General features: G+C 40.9%; 1 protein-coding gene across 1 annotated transcript in view; it reads left to right on the top strand.

Moving 5' to 3' along the window:
- The first annotated feature begins 2,477 nt into the window (after positions 1–2,477).
- Positions 2,478–20,817, top strand: part of Abcg2 (ATP binding cassette subfamily G member 2 (Junior blood group)) — a 56,370-nt gene continuing 38,030 nt past the window's right edge. Inside the window, exons 1-2 of the mRNA XM_042668468.1 lie at positions 2,478–2,561; positions 19,563–19,776. Coding sequence (XP_042524402.1) covers positions 19,574–19,776 — 203 coding nt within the window. The 5' untranslated portion in view covers positions 2,478–2,561; positions 19,563–19,573. The remainder of the gene's footprint in view (positions 2,562–19,562; positions 19,777–20,817) is intronic.

Raw genomic sequence — 20,817 nt, 5'->3', positions numbered from 1 at the left:
TCTGTAATTTAAATCATTTCCCTGGTTGAAACTTCAGTTTTTCTTAAAATCATAAATAGTTAAAAATTTCCTAATACATGAACTCCTAAATCTGGAATGTATTTTGAGAAGCTCAATTGATCTAAACAAATTCAAGAAAACCATTCCCATTCCCTGATTGGTTAGAGCCTAAAATGAAAGTAAAAGCAGCCTGGGTGGGGGGGGGGGGGGGCGCGAAATGCGCTGCAGTAGTGACCCAGAGAACACACCATGGTTGGTCCTTCTCTCAGGATAATGCAGCTGGCAGAGGTTTCTCCTAAGTGGGTGTCATCTAGTGTATGCAAAGTCTTCTTTTTGGAGATATTTAACCACCCCCATTCATTGCTGCTGTACATCAGCAAAGCAGGAGTTCCCTGAAACAAGAATTCCCTGAAGAACCTGGGGTGGAGGCTTACACAGTGAGACCCTGTCTCTAATTCACAACTAACTGATCTAACTTATTAAATAAATAAAACAATGAAAAATAACTCAGCAATCAGATTACATAGGAGACTTTCTCCTTCCAGGCAGGAGGTGCTGCCCTAAATCCTAGGGAGGCTGCTCAAATCAAGCAGTGGGCTAATCTGTGCCCATATTACCTAGTGAGCTTTGCAGAGTCCTTGAAGGTTGAGCACTAGGCCAAGCTGACTCTTGAGCTAGAGCTTCTGGATGCCTTGTAGCAGGCTCACATCTCCTGCAAATCTTTCTGGATTGTAGCCTTAGCTGGTTTTCCTGCTTATTGAATCTTTAAATGGACAGAAATAGATTCAAAAGAATATTTTTTCAAGAGTAATTTTACCCACGTTTGGGTGAACCATGGTTATATATATTATCTATTACAAATTTTATATTTTATACTATATATATTATATACAAATATATATTGTATATTATATATTTGATGTATTATACATATATATATATATATATATCTAAGTTCTTTGGAAGTACGCAGCATAGTATTTTCATTATTCTAAAATGCACCATCCAATTTCTTACTTAGATTTCTTGACTAAGATGTTACTTGTGAGGAATTATCATGTTCAGTTCAATTTGGACAACCTAACTAGCATTGTGGGCGTTTGTGAATGCAAAACTTAGAAACCATCTCTCTAGACAAACAGATAAGGTCAAAAGCTATGCACATATGACCATATAGGATGATGTTAAGTTACATGAACCCCAAGATAGGGACACAAGTGTTTTTTTTTTCTTGCTTGCTATTGTTTTTTAATGTATTTATAATGTACTGCGTTTTTTTTTGTTGTTGTTGTTTCTTTGGTATGTTCTTCCCCCACAGTATAACCCCTGTTTTCACTGTATTTGATGTTGGTGCCCTGCATCTTGTATATACATTTTTCTAATTTGGGAAGGAGAAGGGAAGGGAAATAACAAAATGTTTAAATAAGGATAAAGGTTGACCCATTGTAACAATGAGACAAGACACTATGTTGAAAACGAACTTTACAACTTCGGGTGAGGGGGGGGGAGGGACGGGTGGAGTTGGAGAGGGTAGGGATGGCAGGGGAAAACCAAAGGAGGAGGTAGCAATGCTGCATAGCAAATGTACCCATTACCTTACTCATGTAACTGTAAACCCTCTGTATAGTATTTTTACAATTTTAAAAAAAAAACATTAAAAAAACCCCATCTCCATTTCGGAGCTAATTTCTGAGGTAGACTTTGAGACCTGATCACCACCAGTGCCTTTCCTGGGGGTGAGTCACTTCCCAACAGCCAAAGTCCTTATTCCTGCAGTATGTAGAATAACAGTTAATTGTGCACAATAGCAACGTTATATAACTGCTTGCCCCATATTTGATTCTTTTTGACCCTAAGGCATAAACATCTTCCAACATTTAATTTCTCCTTAGTTCATTTCTAAGAAACCAGCCCTTGTGTCGTGCAACTTAAGCTGAGAAACCCCAACCACACATTCCAGGGCATAAGGACCCCACCTGTCCAAGCCAGCGGGGGTGGGGTGGGGTGGGGTGGTGTGCAAATCAGCTGGGGAGAGGAGATTCCAGAACTGAGCGCCTAGGTCCCTTTGTCAGTCTTCCTGGTGACCCTGGCTCACTGCGCAAGCTTATCTCGGCCAGGCAGACTGAGCCACGCCTTCCGGCCTCGTCTGTCCTGGGGAAAGCCAATTGCCAAGGGAGAAAAAGCCCTGTGCTCTCGGGTCATTATCGCCAAGCCGCGTCCCGGTGGCTGTGGGCGCCTAGTGGCCGCCGCTCGCCGCTACCCGCGCTGCCGCACCGTGGTGGGTGCCCGGCCGCGCGCAGCGTGGCGTGAGTGTTTCCATTGCGCAGGAAGGAGAGGGGTCCTGAAGCCAGGAGAAGATCCCGCCCCGCTGTAGCTGGGGGAAGCAATACAATCCTCGGAGCCCCGCACAGAGGCTGGACGTCACCGAGGAGCGGAGGGCGTGTTTGCAAGGCTGATGACTCAGGACAACGTGTGTGTTTAGTGATTCCCGGGCTCTGCGTCCTTGCACACGCGTTATCCGGAGATCACAGCTCTCGGCTCTCCGCAGCGCTGTTCACCCAGTGAGTACGTTTAGGCAGGATGTGGACGGTGGGAATGGTGTGGATAATTAATTTAGAGTAGCTCCCGTGGCGGGGATGGCTATGGAGAGCTTGCACGGATTCATTTGAAAGTGAGTTTTGAAATCAGCCTGCACTGATCATTTAGAGTGGATTCCAGACCCTGTAGTCTGTGGTAGGACTCTCCTTCAATTGTGTAAATAAAATCAAATAGAGTTGATGTTGGATGGATAAAGCTTATTCAACGTGTTACTATAGTGAAGAAGAAATTTGTTGATATTTACTATTTTAGGAAATTGGCATATCTATTTTTTTCCAGGACATAAAATTTAACCGTAGTTTTAGCTCCCTTTTGTAATTATTCTGTGGATACTTCTTCTGTATGTGTGCTATTAATATTATTATAGGCACAAACCATCAGTGCCTGTGGCTTATATATTCTCTCTCCTTCCCCCACCCCCCACCCCCGTGTCTGAGTCTGGGTCTATGTGTGTGTGTGTGTGGGGGGGGGGGATCAGGGCTTGGGCGCTGTCTCTGATCTTTTATGCTCAAGACTAGTTCTCTACCACTTGAGCCAAGCCCCACTTCCAACTTTTTGGTGGATAATTGGAAATGAGAATCTCAGTTTTATCTGCCTAGCCTAGCTTGGAACCACGATCCTCAGATCTAAGCCTCCTGAGTAGCTAGGATTTATGGCAGAAGCCATATTTTTAAAAAAATTTATTATTTTAAGAAACTATGTTTTCCCCCATAGGCAAGGAATCTTGGCTTCAACAACCAGTCCTGCCTCCAGCCTCCAAGTAGCTGTGACTACAAGCAGCACACCACATAAAACGCTGTTGAGTTTGAATAATTAACTGAAAAAAAGTAACCAGCTTATTGTAGCGCTTGTTAAAAATAATGTTGAAAACTTTGAACATTACACAATCATAGGACACAAAACAAATTGGGTTGAATTTTAGCTCTAAGTATATACTTATATTTGTCCTTTTATGTTTGCCATAATTTTAGAAGTGTTAGAGCTAAAACCCCTTTCAAAAAAACAGTCATAAATATGTCTTGGGTAGCTTTCTTCCAGCCTTTAGGCATTATACACGAACTCCACTAGGAAACACATTGTTTTAAGATACAGTAAAGTCCACACACATACATCGTGAAATTAACAGGTGTAGACTGGACTGCCTTTTGTTCCTACTAAGTTGCATCCTGAATGCCCTAGTACACAGGATGGATGACAGGAAAGAAGGATGAGAAGGAAGCATTCTGCCTCTTCAGAAGCTTCTGCTGCATTTACTTTGGAGGGAAATGTTTTTGTATCCTTGGGTGGCAACGAGGCCGAAGAGTGTAGCAGTGGAGAGTGCCCTGCCTGCTACAGGCACCAATGCCTATTCTTAGCACCCTTCCTGAGATGACCTGTGGAAGCAGAGGCTTTGTGACCCTGTGCTGATGGGTCTTGTTCTGGGACAAACCTAAAGTTTATGCAGATTGGGTGAACATTGTATTCTTTAGCAGATGCTTAGTAAATGTCTTTCTCTCCCCCTACTCCTGTTCTCTGCCCTCCCCGCTCTTCCATTCTTCTCCTCCTCCTCCCCTCCCCTTCTCCTTTCCCTTCCCCTTTCCTTCTTCCTTCTTCTACACACACACACACACACACACACACACACACATGTGGCCTCACACTTGCTAGGCAAGCATTATACCAAGCATTGTACCTTTAGCCCCTCTTTTTTAAATGGACATATTGTAATTGTAGCTATTTATAGGGTTCATTGTGACATTTCAATTTACAAATGTAAAGATGAGCTAAGGGTAATTTTCGTATCTGTCACCTGCCTCATACATTTTGTCAGCAGGTTTTTGTTTTGGTTTTGGGGTCTGAAACTTGTTGTGTAGCCCAAACTGGCCTTAAATCCATGGTATTAGAAATGATCCTCTGTATCTGGTCTGTCAATAGTTTTTGGTACAAGTTTGGCAGCAGTTGAAGAAAAAAATATATGTGGCAAAATTCATACTCTGTTGCTCACTGGGGTAATAATTTAGGATTAAAACTTAAATGTCCTGCATGGCCACCTGCCTATGTCAAAATGTTTTTTAGGCCTAAGGGAAACTAAGTTTGTTTCTATAAAACAGTGCTCAGCTCACCTCAGACAGTGAACTAGAAATTGATCATTGAAATGATTTTAGAATCATGTTTCCTTTTTCTTTTCAATAATGGCATTTTATGTCATATACATGTTATTTAACTTACAGACTTAGGAAAGCATTGGCGTATTTGGAGTGATTCAGCATCTCATTCCCATCTGCTCTCCCCACCAACTGATACTGATGACTCCCACTCATTGGCAGGCTGAAAAGAATGGATATTTAATTTTGAGCTACATAGTTAACTTATTTATAGAATTATATGAAGTATTCAGAGAATCCTATTCAAAGGCAGTCATGAAGTACTTATTTAAACTGAGGGTGGGTTGGTACATATACAGCAAACCCCTTTTCCTGTTCCTGCTCCCATCCTAAAACTCCTCCTGTTCCTGCTCCCATCCCAAATTCCTTCTCCTGTTCCTGCTCCCATCCTGATAGATACCATTGAATAAGTTTGTTTTCACAAGAAAGGTGAGCAAAGTCTTGGAATGTGAGAGAGAAAGATAAAGACACAAAGGAAGAAGAGGAGGAGGAGGAGGACAAGGAAGAGGAGGAGAGGAGGAAGAGGAAGAATAAGAAGAATAAGAAATTCCACTATTTCAAAATATGGAGGGAAGAGGAAAGGAGAGGTAAAAAGGGGAAAGAGAGGAGAAAGAGAGGAGAGAGACAGAGGGAGAGAAAAAGAGATTTACCTAGCATCTAAAAAATAGAATATTCAACTGTTGAACTAATATTTCTTCACTTGGTGGATCACTAGGCCAATCTTCTGTGCTTGGCTGGAAAGGTGTTGTTACTATTTAGAGCAGTTCATGGCTTAAAATGAGTTCTTAGGCCCAGGTCACATTCTGTAAGTCACCTCTATTGAGTTCCTCACATTATCCTGAAGGCTTAAAAGAAGACTGTAGAAAGTGATCTCCATTTAAAGGTTGACTGTCTCACAAAAAAAGAGGAAGACTGCCTTAGAGATTCATTAACTCACTATTCCTGGATTTGATGAGCTGTGTGAACTCTGGCATCACTCTATACTCCCATCTCCTGTTCTTTCCCAGTCTCCAAAGAATCTTTACAAAGCTTCTGTTTGGTTATGACCTTATTGTAGAATGGTGCCTCCTGCTGCAATTGTGGGTCTTTATTCCCTCCCATCCCTTCCTTTTTTTTTTTTTCTTGCTTTCTTTCTGTTTGCTTGCTGTTTTAAAGTCCCTTTCCTGGTGCTTGAACTCAGAACCTAAGTGTTTTTGCTGGGCTTTTGTGCTCACAGCTAGCACTCTACCACTTGAGCCACAGTTCTACTTAAGACTTTTTGGTAGTTGATTGGAGATGAGAGTCTCATAGACTTTTCTGCCCAGGATGGCTTCAAACCATCAGCCTCAGATCTCAGCCTCCTGAGTAGCTGGATTATAGGCATGAGCCACCAGTGCCCCAGACTATTCCTTCTGAAAGATTATTAGATTTTGCCAGAGAACCATGTAGACATCCAGGTACAGAGAATAAAGAAAGGTTTATTGCCAGGAAAGGGGCCGGCAAGACTCCTTCTCACAAGGGAGAAGTGAGAAGTGCCAGCTATTGTCCCTGGTGACCTATATAACCTAGGAGGCTTAGGAGAAGCTAGAAGGGGCTAGGAGGCAGAGACCCTGGTGTGGATATATGGGCCCGGGTCCCACAGGAGACCCTGGTGCACATATCCACACCAGGGTCTCCATCATGGCAGATTAGGATTTATGGCTACTATCCAAATAGTAGATAGGGGTCCTGCAGCTGCCCAGCCCTGAAGGTCACTCTAAGGGGCTCTTGTTCCCTTATATGGTGGTAGCTGCCCCAGAGAGGTGCCATTCCAAGATAAAGGGGGTTGGAAGTTGGTTATTTACTGCCTTTACTACATGGACCTAGTGTTGCCTACAGAGGGAGCATACTAAGCTGTGGAGAAGGGAAGAGAGTGTACTAAGCTATGGGAAGGGAGCTCATTTTGCTAACACCTTCCTTCTTTTTTTTTTTTTTTTCGTGGGGCCTGAACTCTGGGCCTGGGCGCTGTCCCTCAGCTCTTCAGCTCAAGGCTAGCGCTCTACCACTTGAGCCACAGCACCACTTTTGGCTTTTTTCTTTTTGCTTATGTGGTGCTGAGGAATCGAACCCAGGGCCTCAGGCATGCAAGGCAAGCGCTTTACCACTGAGCCACCTTCCCAGCCCAATACCTTCCTTCTTTTTTTTTTTTTTGGGTCCAGTCATGGGGCCTGAACTCTGGGCCTGGGCGCTGTCCCTCAGCTCTTCAGCTCAACGCTAGCGCTCTACCACTTGAGCCACAGCGCCACTTCCGGCTTTTTTCTTTTTGCTTATGTGGTGCTGAGGAATCGAACCCAGGGCCTCTGGCTTGCAAGGCAAGCACTCTACCACTGAGCCACCTTCCCAGCCCAACACCTTCCTTCTTATGAGCAAAGAAGAACCTGCTGTAGAAATGTGTTGCTAAGTTCTTGGGTGTGCATTTTGAGAAACCAAATACATTTGTGTTTCTGTACTTCCTGAGTGTTTTCTGTCTGCTCTTGCATGAAGAGGTGGGCAGCAGTCTGTAAATAAGTATTTTTATTTTAACCTAGATATGACTGGGTACCTGTGGTTCATGCCAGTATTCTTAGCTACTCAGGAGCTAAGATCTGAGATTCACAGTTTGAAGCCAGCTTCAGCAAGGAAGTCTGAGAGATTCTTATCTCCAGTTAACTAGGAGAAAAAGATGGAAGAGGGGGTGTGGTTCAAGTGATAGAGTACCAGGCTTTATGAGAAAGCCAAGCAAGAGTACAAAGCCCTGAGTTCAAGGCCTAGTACTAACATACATAAAAAGAACAAAACAAAAAGAGAAAGGAAGGGGAGAGGAAAAAGAATGGCAAAGGGAAAGTAATTGGGAAAGGGAAAGGAAATATCCTGAGAGAGATCTCCACTATAGACCTATGTCCAATTAACCATCAAAAAGCTGGAAGTGGAGGCGTGACTCAAGTGGTAAACTGTCAGTCTTGAGTGAAAGAAAAAAAGCTATACATATTACTCAGGTCCTGAGCTCAAGCCCCAGTACTGGCATACACACACACACACACACACACACACACACACACACGTCACCCACCACTACTATCATCAAGAATAAACACCCATAGTTAGATTATGCCTTTTCTTTGCTCACAACTATTTGGTACAGGCTGGCCTCATTCAAAGCCAAATCCTTTTGGAAGACTTTCCTCTAACCTTCCTGTCCTGTTGTCCTCTCTCCCTCCCCAGGCCTTAGTCCTCTTTTCTTCTAGAGACAAACACTTGGACATGAAATGCTCCTTCAGGTGAGCAGCTGTGGGTATCTGCTCAGCACATTTTTAGGAAGCGCCTTCTTTACCTGCCGGTCCTCTTCCCTTCCCTTTTGCTGTATCATACAGTTGCCTGACAACTTTCCAGGAACCTCACTGATGAGAAGGATGTTTAGTTTTGCTTACTGCCCTATCTCCATGGCCTGACACATCCCATAAGTCTAGTGAATGCTGACTTGATTTTTTAGTAAGTTTTTTATTGTGAAAATACCGTACAGAAGGGTTACAATTATATGAACAAGGTAATGAGTACATTGCTTATCAAGCATTGTTGCCTCCTCCTTTGTTTTTCTCCTACCATCTCTGCCCTCCCATCTCCAGGGAGGACAGGACTACCCCTTCTCCCTCCACCAAAGTTGTAAAGTTCGTTTATCAACATAGCATCTTGTACATCTCACTGTTGCAATGGCTCCACCTGTATCCCTATTTAAACAATTGGTTTTTTTTTTTCCCTTCCCCTCCCCAAATTATACCAACATCAAATACAGTGAAAACAAGGGTGATATCGTGGGGGAGGGACATACAAAGCAACAAAACAATCACCTTATAAATATGTTAGAAACAATTGCCGACTTGGTTTTGCAGACAAGAAAGAGGCTTGGGAGACTAAGCTATTCTTGCAAGGTTACACAGCTAGTAAGTTTAGAGGACAGAAGAAACACAAACCCCACACATTCTCCTCTGGTGTAGTAGCATTTGATGGGCAAGCAATATTAGGACAGCACATCTAACTCACTATCCTCTGGGAAATTGGTGACCAAGTTATAGATTAGATTTGAAAAGTCTGGGGTTTGATACACATGGAGGTCACACCTGACTTTAGTCATTTGAGTTAAAATGGACTTGTTTTTTTAGTTTTGCTTTTCACTCACAGATTAACTTGCGGATCTGTGGGAATGAGAAATGGGAGGGGGGGGACAGTCACATGGAGTTTTATTTGCGCTTATTTAAAGAAAGTACTTAGATTAAGTTGACAAGAGACAGTTTCTCTCCTTTTTTCCTTTTTTCCTTCTTTTTTAGTAAACATTTTAGTTTAAAAGCTTAAAATTTAAATTGATTTTTAACTGATGTATAAAATCATATGTACTAAGCTATCTGTTATGTTTAAATACATATACATGTATCATGTTTAAATGAGGTTTAAGTGTGTTAAATTCTTCAAGCACTTCTTTTTGGTGAAAACATTCAAAATTCTTCTTGGCTGTATGTATGCTGGTACTGAGACTTGCACTTAGGGCCTCAAGCTCTCACCTGGCTGATACTCTACTGTTTGAGCCACAGTTCTACTTCTGGCTTTTTGCTGGTTCATTTAAGTCCCCTTGACTTTTCTTCCTAGGCTGACTTTGAACTGCCATCTCTCAGATCTCAGCATGCTGACTATTTAAGATTATAGATGTGAACCAGCAGTAAGTGGTTTCTTCTGGCTTTTTGACATGTGAAATGTACAGAAGATAGCTTTCTTATGTAGTTAAGTTACCCTACTGTGTAAAAGTGGGGAGATGGTTTTCTTTGGGGTGGTGTCAGTGGTTTATACTTGATAGCAGAGCTTACATGACTGTTTTCAAAAGACTGCAGAATGCACTTAGAGTGAATCTTATTGCTTATGATGCTGTTTGCTGTTGTCATTCCATAGCAATAACAACTAGTTAACTTTAGGTAACTAGTTAACTTTAGAGTTGACTCATGATGCTCTACTAAAACAGCTTTTTCTCTTTTGGTAATAAGTCACTGATTTCTGTCAGTGATTAATTTTGCAAAGATGCCTTCTGGCTTCCTGAGGTCCTTGTCAGTGCTGGAAGGTCAGGATGTCCAGGTTGAGTAACAGTAAAGTAAATGGGAATAGCACACTCAAGGATCCTCTGGGCTTCCATAGTCATGACTTAGCTCCTAACTGGGCTTCATCAGCTTTTGAAGGTATTGTTTGTCCCTCTCTAGCCTCATTTCTTCCTGCCCTACTCTGAAAACTGAACTTTAGCACCTCTGTTTTTTGGCATCTCTTTAGGCAAAGGATTTTGTATTCCTTTACTCCATCTTCTCCTTTCTTCTTTCCCAGCATGTGGTCTGGCTCCTATGGAGCTTAGATCCTTCCACAATCTAAGATTTGTGCTTCACAAGAATGGAACTGTAACTTAACCTCTCAGCTATTGAATGAATGTGAAGTTGTAGGAACTGAGATAGGATAGGATATTTTGAGCTAGAAGAGTGACTTTGACATTAAAAACGGCACAAGTATATTTTCAGTGGCCTAGAGCTATTAGTAAGTTGAGTCCTTATTGGTGGTATTGTTAAGGATTTGTCCTTCCTTTAAAAAATTCAAAGCTCAATATTTGAATTTCCGTACATTCTCTTTTTAAATTGTGTATATAGTTTAGTAATTGTACTAGAATCTAATCTCCCTATGGGAATTCTGTAAACCTACTACTTAAATAATGCCTAGTTACTTCTTGCTACTGTTTATAATAGTTCTGGTACCTTGTGGTTGAGTCTCTGTGTGTTTGTGCGTGCACGTGCACACACGTGTGTGCGCACACGCGCACACACATTGGATACTGAGGCTTAAACTCAGAGCCTGGGTACTGTCTCTTAACTTTTTCACCCAAAACTTGAGCCAGTGATCTACTTCTGTGTTTTTGGTGGCTAACTGAAGATAGCAGTCTCACAAACATTACTGTCTGGGCTGACTTCAAACTGTGATTCTCAGATCTTAGTCTCCTGAGCAGGTAGGGTTATTGGTGTGAACAGCCAGTGCTTAGCTGTGATTGTCTTTGATTCTATAGGAATCATTGAGAATGGGGTATGAGAAGACCCAAGGACCCAACATAGGGGACATCAGGTCCCTAGGGGCCTTTTCAATCATTACTGTCAGCTGGAAAATTGGGTTTTCAAAAACAAACACCATTTTAGAAGCTGAAGATTTGCAATGAAGTCTAAGGAAGGTGCTTCTATATAATAGGACTCATTTATTTACTTGTAATGTAGGAGATCTCTAGGTCATGGGCAAGAGAAGCTTCCTGCTCTAGATCCAGGTTTTCGAGAATGATTTAATGCTGAAATATTGAAATTATAATCCAAATACCGGAATCCATGGTTAGGGATCTTTGAGAACTTTGTAGGTGAACACTGGAGGTACCAGCAGGGTTGTGGTTGTTAAAATCTTTCTTCTTTTTCTTCCATTAGTCTCCTGTTGCTGTTTAAGATTTTGAATTAAACACTGAAATTCATGTCAGGAACTAAAATATTATGCTTTCATAAAAAAACATGAATTCTATTTAGAGTTGGATCTAATTCTTCAGGAGTTACTTTGTTTTTCTTACAGAAAATGCTTATACGGCCAGGAGAAAGCAGGGGTAAAAAAACAGAAGCCACATTTTCTTTTGAGCTAGTGTCACACTTGCTTTAAAGATATGCTTTTCTCAGTCTGAGGCACATAGCACTTTTCTAGCTGCTTTGTAAGCGTCTTCCTACTTTTGAACAAATACAATGCTACCACAATTTTGGGCTACCTTGAAACTCAGGAATGAATTTGTTAGATACATAGGTGGTGTTGTATGAAGAGAAAACAAAGCCACATTTTGCAAGATTGAATTGGGAGTTTTTATTAAAAGGCTGCATAGTAGACTCCTGTATCAAAGACCAGCAGCCAGCAAATACACTTAACACTGTTAGGAAACGGAGCCATGAAGCCTGAAGAAGAAAGATAGAACAAAACCATACCATGGGACACCATGGTGACTGGAGAAGAACCAGGAAACAGGAGACAGGACACAGAGACAACGTGGTGCCTAAGCTGATCCAGGCCTAAATGAGGTCAGGTCAGGGGCCAGGTTCACAGGAAGTGGAGTCCCAGGCACTGGACTGACAGGTTTAGTAACCTATTATCCAAGTCCCTGCCCCTGCCTCCAGGGATCAGGGACACTCAAGACCTGGGAGGTAGAGGCTTCATCTTCCTCCACCATGAAGACAAGATGCCAGACCCTACCACCCACCATGTGGCCAAGATGGTGATGGCCAGGCCTGATCTCCCCACTTTAGTACCTTTTATGGCATTATAAATTTGATTTAATTTTAGCTAACCGAGCATTGGAATATATCTTGAGACAGTAAACAGTGTGGACTTGCATCGTCAAATATGATAGACACCAGCTAGATGTTGAAACTGAATTGAAATTAAGTAACATTACAAGTTGAATTCAGCCCCATTACCTCCCATCATATGCTGAGTAAGTAGTGAATAGATCTAAAGGACAGTGACTATTTCATCTTTGTTCCTTGTGTGTTCCTGAAGAAACTGAAAGAAGCACTGAAGTTTTTCAATGGGACCCCATTGCATTGAGCTGAAGTACAAGAGAATCACTTTTGAAGCTTCTATTTGTAGTGTCTTTTATACATCTGAAGCAGATTACTATAAAGTGATTTTTGTGTAATTTGTTGGCTCAAAGGAAATTGATAATTTTAAACTTCATCCAGTTATGTACCCTAGTTGGTACTTCCTAATCTCTATGATTTCAAATATCCCATCTCAGAGTGTCATTGAACTTCTTGGTCTACAGTATAGTGGAATAGTCATTTTTTTTCCTCTTCTCTCTTAGGTTCAGTGCTTGGAGCCAGATAAGTTTTACCTGACAAAGGCTAGATTAGCAAGCGAGTCTTCTGATTAAAAGCCCAGAGGACTTATTCTCAACTGTACATAGCTATCTTCTATGACAAGCTCTCTGCCTTTCTGTCCAAATTGGGTCTTTGTCTCAGATCACTGCTACAACAATGTGAGGGGCCTAGAACAATCAGTGGACTGATGCCCAAATGAAATTACTGAACAGCCTTGAAGTGTAGTTGATACTTGGATACCTTACAGTGGTTGTGCCCAAGGAGGGACAACAAAAGAACACTTATTGACAGGTCACCACAGACTGGATGAGGGCTTCCCTCTTTCCCAGCTTTCACACAAACATCACAAGTCCTTGAGGCCACTGGAGCACTTCGGGATGTCTCATAAAAAGAAAAAGTCTCGCAAGGTGCAAATGTGAGCAAGGACTTATTTTAGTAAAACAGATAAAGTAGATGATGCTATCTATATGTACAGTTCTCTGTCAGGTGAAGAATTAAGAGCAGAGGAGTAGTGAAGTATGGTAAAACAGCAAGCTTCCTGAAAGCAAAATATAGACACTCCATAAAGAAGGGCCCTGGAGCCTTTCCCCAGGAGAGTGGCCTTTATGCTTTATTGATTACCTTCCGTCTAAGGCAGGAAAGACTAGAGAAAAATGAGACCTGGTGAAGGCAACTCAGAAACAAGGTATTTAGAAACATAGACACACTATCTTTAATTCTAAGAGAGATAATAGCATACCTTGTTTATCACAAGGATAAGCATCTGTTTTATGGCAGTATGCCTTCTTTTCAGGAAGGAATGCCCCAAATGTCCAGGAGCTCAGAAACTATAACACCAGAAGTGATTAGAGCAAAGATAAAACACCTATCTTTGCCTAACTTTCCAGTCAGACCCCCCGCCTTTATCATGTAAATACTCCTGATACTCTTTGAAAGCACTCACACTTGGTTAGAGTGTGCTTCTGCCTTTCTGCCCGTCTGTTTTCCTGTTTGCTTACTTCATAAAGCTCTGTCAAGTTTTATTTCCATTATGGTTTTTTGAGAAATTCTTATTCAGCAGTCAAAGTCAAGGACCCTAAGAAGAGTCCTCACTTTTAGAGGGAAACTTCACAAACCCTCACCTGGATCTAGTGACACTACCATGGGAGGATGATTGGTTGGTAGGGGCCCATGGAACCAACTTGGGCCCCTCATTAGTCTCTGCCACTGAGCATAAGCACAGAAGTAAATCCAGTTGGTCATACCTAATGTGCAGTAGCTAGTACCAAATTACTAATGTAGGATTCTGAGTGAGAACCCAGGGAATTATGGGAATGAGCACCATTTGGGACAGGAGTTTTGAAGCACTATGAGAACAAGAAGCATCACGATGAGCCACATGTTGGCTGTCCCATTTTATGTCCACCAGTTTTTATCCCTATCTACTTAACAGCTTCCCTCTCTTTTTCTTCATAAGGAGAAATAGAAACATTTCCTATTCCCCATGCAGGAAATGGGAGTTATTCTTTCTGAGCTGAGAGAGTATACATGGTCATGTGTATAGGAATCCCTAAACATTAGACCATCATTTGGAGTGGACAAGATTAGTGCTATTTATTATTCTAAAATGTGGCAATGTATCTGGAACTACCTGGATAATAGTGGGTGAGTTTTAGGGCTTCCGTTTCTCAGGTATGCTTCCCATTTTCCTGACTATGCTTCTTCTTTCTTTCTTTCTTTTTTTTTTTGTGTCAGTCGTGGGGCTTGAACTCTAGGCCTAGGCACTGTCTCTGAGCTCTTCAGCTCAAGGCTAGTGCTCTACCACTTGAACACAGTGCTACTTGTGGCTTTCTGGTGGCTAATTGGTGATAAGAATCTCACAGATTTCTTGATTTTAGCCATTCTAACTGGAGTGAGGTAGTATCTCAATGGTGTTTTGATTTGCATTTCTTTTATGGCTAGGGAGGTTGAGCATTTCTTCGTGTGTCTATTGGCCATCCTTCTTTCCTCTTCAGAGAAGTTTCTCTTTAAGTCTTTAAACAACAGATGCTGGAGAAGATGTGGACAGAAGGGAACCTTATTGCATTGTTGGTGGGAGTGTAAACTTGTTCAACCTCTTTGGAAAGTAGTATGGAGGTTCCTCAAAAGACTCCACATAGAGCTCCCCTATGACCCAGCAATCCCACTTTTGGGCATTTACCCAAAAGTTTACAAACAAGACCACACTAAAGCTACCAGCGTGACTATGTTTATTGCAGCACTATTTACTATAGCTGAGATATGGAACCAACCCAGATGCCCCTCAGTAGATGAATGGATCAAGAAAATGTGGTATATATACACAATGGAATTCTATGCCTCCATCAGAAAGAATGACATTGCCCCATTTGTTAGGAGATGGAAAGGCTTGGAAAAAATTATATTAAGTGAAGTAAGCCAGGCCCAAAGAAACATAGGTCCCATGGTTTCCTTTATTTGCAATATCTAGTATATGTCTGAGTCAAGCAGAAAAGGTCAGATAAGGTGATGTTAGGGAAATGAACCCTAAGATATGTATTCAAACGTTTATTTTTCTTTCATGCGATTGTTTCTAACGCATTTATAAGATTATTTCTTTGTTGCTTTGTATGTCCCTCCCCCACAATATAACCCCTGCTTTCACTATATTTGATGTCGGTATAATTTGTGGAGGGGAAGGGGAAAAACAATCGTTTAAATAAGGATACAGGTGGACCCATTGCAACAATGAGATGTACAAGTCGTTATGTCGAAAGTAAACTTTACAACTTTGGTGCTGGGGCAGGGGAGCGGGGGGAAGGATGGGAAGGGATGGGAAGGGGAAACAAAGGAGGAGGCTACAATGCTTGATAAGAAATGTACTCATTATCTTGCCCATGTAATTGTAACCCCTCTGTACAGTATTTTCACAATTAAAAAAAAAGGAGGCTGGACAGGATAGAGAAAACATGAAAAAAAAAAAAAAAGAATATTACAGCCCAGGCTGGCTTTGAACCACGATCCTCAGATCTCAGCCTCCTGAGTAGTTAGGATTACAGGCGTGAGCCACCGGTGCCCGGCTTCCTGTCTATCCTTTTATAGAGTTGTCAAATTTTTACCATTTCAAATAGAGGGTTAGATGTTGAAAGCCTTGTCCATCTCCCAGTTATTGTATCTTAGCCTTTAAATGAAGGAAGTTTTACTGCTTTGTTAGCTGCTTCTTATTTCCAACTTCTAATCTGGCCCATTTTGTTAAAAATGATATAATTTCCCAGTATCTTTACCCATCTATCCTGCCTCAAATAGAAGATAATTTAAATGCAAGGGTAAATTTTGGAAATTAAAATCTCAATTTGAAGTTAGAATGGTGTTAAGTTGGAAACCAGATTTTTAGACCCCAGGCCTACAGTCCAGGAGTCTCATTCTGGTCTAGCCACTCACTTCTATATGTCAAATGTCATGGTGAAAGGCAGGGAAAGGAGATTTATTACATGGCAACCATGGAAAGACAGCACTTCAGTTCATCTGCTGTCTTCAAGGATATAGACATTGTTCTTTGGTTAAATAGTGAGAACTGGAGGCAAGAGATGAGAAAGGAATGCATAGTCCTGGTCAAGATATTGCCTGGCTGACCATTATTTCAGTCTTTGTCCTTAGAGGAGTTAGTGAGAAGCTGTTATCACTTTATTACTGGAACCAAACAGAGTTGTCAGCATTCAGTCTTCTAAGCTTTTGGGTTTTGTTTTGTTGAAGATGCTAAGAGGATAGCATTGCTTGTTGGAGTGGGCACTCTGCCCTGTTTCAAGGTACTTGTCAGTGAATTTTCTCTTTCTTGGAGCCCAAAGTAATTGTAAAGTAACTGCAGCAGAGATTAGCTCAGTCAAAGAGCATCGATAAGAAGTTGGCGGACTTGGAGTAAATTCTCAGGGCCCAGTAAAACTATCTTACAAGTAAGTTCTCTCTTCTAGGACTGAAGGTGTATGCCATTGTGCCCTGATAATTCTTGATTTTGATTTTTTTAAATAAATTCTGGTTCTTTGATGATACTTTACCCTTTAATTTCTGGTCTTAATATATGAATCTTTTTTTAATGTCAATGTTTTGCTAGCTCCAATCTGAACTACCTATGGTTCTGTCTCTGTGTTCTCATCTTTGGAAATTTTGGTCACATTTTCTGGTATGGATATCTGAGTCTTTTCTTTCCTTTTTTAATTGAATATTTGGGTGGTATGATTTTCTTTTTTGTTTTTTTTGGGAGGGTCCGGTCGTGGGGCCTGAACTCTGGGCCTGGGCACTGTCCCTCAGCTCTTCAGCTCAAGGCTAGTGCTCTACCACTTGAGCCATAGAGCCACTTCCGGCTTTTTTCTTTTTGCTTATGTGGTGCTGAGGAATCAAACCCAGGGCCTCATGCATGCAAGGCAAGCGCTCTACCACTGAGCCACCTTCCCAGCCCCAAGTGGTATGATTTTCTATGGGAATGGATTTAACTTCTAGCAAAGTCTGAACAGATCACTTTGATAGAGTGAGGCTGGTCTTTTAATTTGCCCTTGTTTCCACAGCATAAGTTCCTGGGATCTTCAAACTTGCAGTTTTTATTCTCCTCATCTTTGTCAAGTCTACAACCCCAAATTTTGTTGCCATAAAAGAAACCACTGAAAATATTTGCTCAGAATATTAGGAATTCAGGAAGATGCTCACAGCAGCCTCTTTCTCCATAGTGTTCTTGAGTTTCGCCCCAAACCTGTCCAGTCCATATGTGCAAACACCACGACAAGAAAGTAAACAGAGAGCCTGGGAAGGTGGCTCAGTGGTAGAGCGCTTGCCTTGCATGCATGAGGCCCTGGGTTCCATTCCTCAGCACCACATAAGCAAAAAGAAAAAAGCCAGAAGTGGCGCTGTGGCTCAAGTGGTAGAGCGCTAGCCTTGAGCTGAAGAGCTGAGGGACAGTACCCAGGCCCAGAGTTCAGGCCCCACGACCGGACCCCCCCCACAAAAAAGGAAAGCAAACAGTTTGCTTATGTGCTGTTACCTTTTTTCTACCCTTGGGCACCTGACTGCTTTGGCTATCCTCATTAGAAAGAGACAGAGACAGAGAGAGCTTCACACAATTGCTCTTGAGTTTGGCTACTTGAGGTTGTTTTCAGGAGGAGGAATTGTTTGGAAAATCTATCGTATCACAAGCAGAGAGAGAATTCTGTATGAATGATTTAGCTTCTGAAAAACAACTAGATTCATTGCAGTTAGCATTTCAAACCATTCATGAGCTCAGTTTACCTTAAGGTATAATTCTTTTAAAATTTTTTATTGTAAGGATACTATACAGAGGTTTACAGTTACATGGGCAAGGTAATGAGTACACTTCGTATTGAGCATTGTTACCCCCTCCATTGTTTTCCCCCTACCATCCCTTCCCTCCCTACTTTCCCCGAGGTTCTTTTTTTTTTAATTGTGATTAAGTGATTACATAATTTCCCAAATTTCACAGTATTGTGGAATAATGATGCTCATTTAAAGTCACAAGTTCATTCTAACTTTCCTGGAGCAAATTGTCTATCACAGTCTATAATATATAACAGTATACACATATATACCATACATGTGATCAGCAGCATGGGGATATTTAGTAGTGGTTCGACCAGATGAGTGGGAGCTCTTTGTTTCTTAAGTCCTGTTAATTTTGTCATATCACCTAACATTTTGGATTTAGCATCCACTTATCAGGGAGACCATGTACCGTTTGTCTCTTTGCTCTTGGCTTACCTGGCTCAACAGGATTCCTTCTAGCTCCATCCATTCTCTGCAAATGCCATTATTTTGTCATTTCTAATGGCTGCATAATATTCCATTGTGTATAGATACCACAATTTTTGGATCCATTCATCTGTGGTGGGGCATCTGGGTTGTTTCCATATCCTAGCTATTGTGAACAGTGCTGCAATAAACATGGAGGTGCCTGTGTCCTTGTATATTGGTTCCTGTTGTTCAGGGTAGATGCCTAGAAGTGGTATAACTGGGTCGTAAGGGAGTTAATGACACATTTTAAATGTTATTTATAGACTTGGATTCCTTTTCTAAAGACTTGAGCTGCTTAACTATTGGCTCGATTTCCTTCATCATTTTCATACTTATTTTTAAATCTTCCTGGAGTTTAAGTTTATGTTTGCCCATTAAAGAAATGATTATGTCATTTCACACTAGTTCACAGTTTACCTTTTTGAAGAGATGCAATGTCTGGAGCTATTAATTCACTGAAAATCACATTTCAGACTGCCCAAGCTTGGTAATTACAATGATAATACCATATAAACAGAAAAAAAAACAAAACAAATGAAAAGCAAATATGGGGGCCATGATATCTCTCATGTAAACATGTAAATGAACCCCTGATGTTAAGTTGTATCATAATAGGCTTTTCAAGTCAGACGAGACTAGTCCTCAAATATTCTTTTCCTGTTTAATGAGCTTTGAATAATTTTGACACACTATTAATAATTAGAGTCCATTTACGTCTTAGGATTTTTTTGGGGGGTCCAGTTGTGGGGCCTGAACTCTGGGCCTGGGTGCTGTCCCTCAGCTCTTCAGCTCAAGGCTAGGGCTCTACCACTTGAGCCACAGTGCCACTTCCGGCTTTTTTTTTCTGCTTATGTGGTGCTGAGGAATGGAACCCAGGGCCTCATGCATGCAAGGCAAGCGCTCTACCACTGAGCCACCTTCCCAGCCCCATGTCTTAGGATTTTGATGTCTGTCTGGAAATATGTAGTCAAGGATGTGTTTTCTCTCTCCCATTATAGTTTCTGTCACAATGAAGTAGACTGTTCATTGGAAAGGAATCAACTAATTACAGTTTACTTTTAAACAGATTTATTTTAAATAGATTATCATCTAGTATTTAAAATCATTTATCTGAACTGTCAATTTACCGTTGCTTTTCCCTTTACAGATATTCCCCAGATGTCGTCTGGTAATGACCAGGTTTCTATACCCATGTCTCAGAGAAACACAAATGGTCTTACCGGAATGACCTCCTATGACATGAAGACAGTTACTGAAGGGGCTGTGTTGAGTTTTCATAACATCAGCTATCAAGTGAAAGTGAAGAGTGGCTTCCTCTTTGGCCGGAAAACAGTTCAGAAAGTAATACTATCAAATATCAAGTAGGTGCACAAACTTTTTTTTTCAAAACATTAATTAAACAAAGGAATTATATTGTATCATTTATATACACACATATAATGCACCTTGAGCGTATTTACTTGTCTATATTATTCCTTAATCCTTTTCTGCTCTCTCCCATTTTTATAACAGCTATGATAAGTTTCATTATGCTATTTTCATACATATGTAAAATATACTTCTATCATATTTCATGCATGAACTTGTTAACTGCTTTATTGACATATGGTGAATTTCAAGGATTTTGCATATTACTAGTAAGCTGTTGTGAATGTCTTTATATATGTATATATATATATATATATATATACATACATATACATACATACACACATGCTTTTCTTTCTTTTGTTTAAACTAGATTAGATCACTTGTGTTGTGTATGTTTTATGTGTATGTTTTAACTTTCAAAGGATCTACCAAACTATTTTTTAATAAGAACTGTACCACTTGTATCTACTTTGTGGGGGAAGGGAGACCTGAACAATTAATGTGTTACTTTGTTTCTCTTGGGTAAGTCTTGCTTTTTGGCCTGGCTGGATGATTTACTGCTTTTTGATTGCAGGGATATAGTTGTAACCTGAGGTTTCATTTTCCCATCTGGAAGAGACCATATAGACCATATATACCTCCAGATCCATGCGTGTTTTAGAAACTTAGACACTATTGACTCTTTGTATTCTAGCAGCAAGGGTGTTTAAATGATAGTATATTGTTTAAATGATAGTATAATGGGGTGGTTTATAGTCTGAACCAATTAATACTTTTCTTCCATTATAAAAACAAAAAAATTTCCATACAAGAAAACTGTACTTTAGCTGAAGTTATGCAACCAAAGTAAAAAATGGTAAGGATTTAGAATCCAATTGAATGTATTCAACTCTACTGTAAAAGCATCAGGTAATTATGATTTGTATTTTTTTCCTTCTGCAACAAATTCCATTCAGGGCATAGTGTTGAATGGGTCCTAGAGCAAGGAAAGAGATGAACGTAGAACCTACCTAATACCAGGTAGACTCTAG

The sequence above is a fragment of the Dipodomys spectabilis genome, unplaced genomic scaffold, assembly GCF_019054845.1.
Source record: "Dipodomys spectabilis isolate Male_0828 unplaced genomic scaffold, ASM1905484v1 ptg000436l, whole genome shotgun sequence".
Lineage (NCBI taxonomy): Eukaryota > Metazoa > Chordata > Mammalia > Rodentia > Heteromyidae > Dipodomys > Dipodomys spectabilis.
Note: the sequence above shows the minus strand (reverse complement) of the source record. Positions and strands in the feature narration are given on the sequence as shown.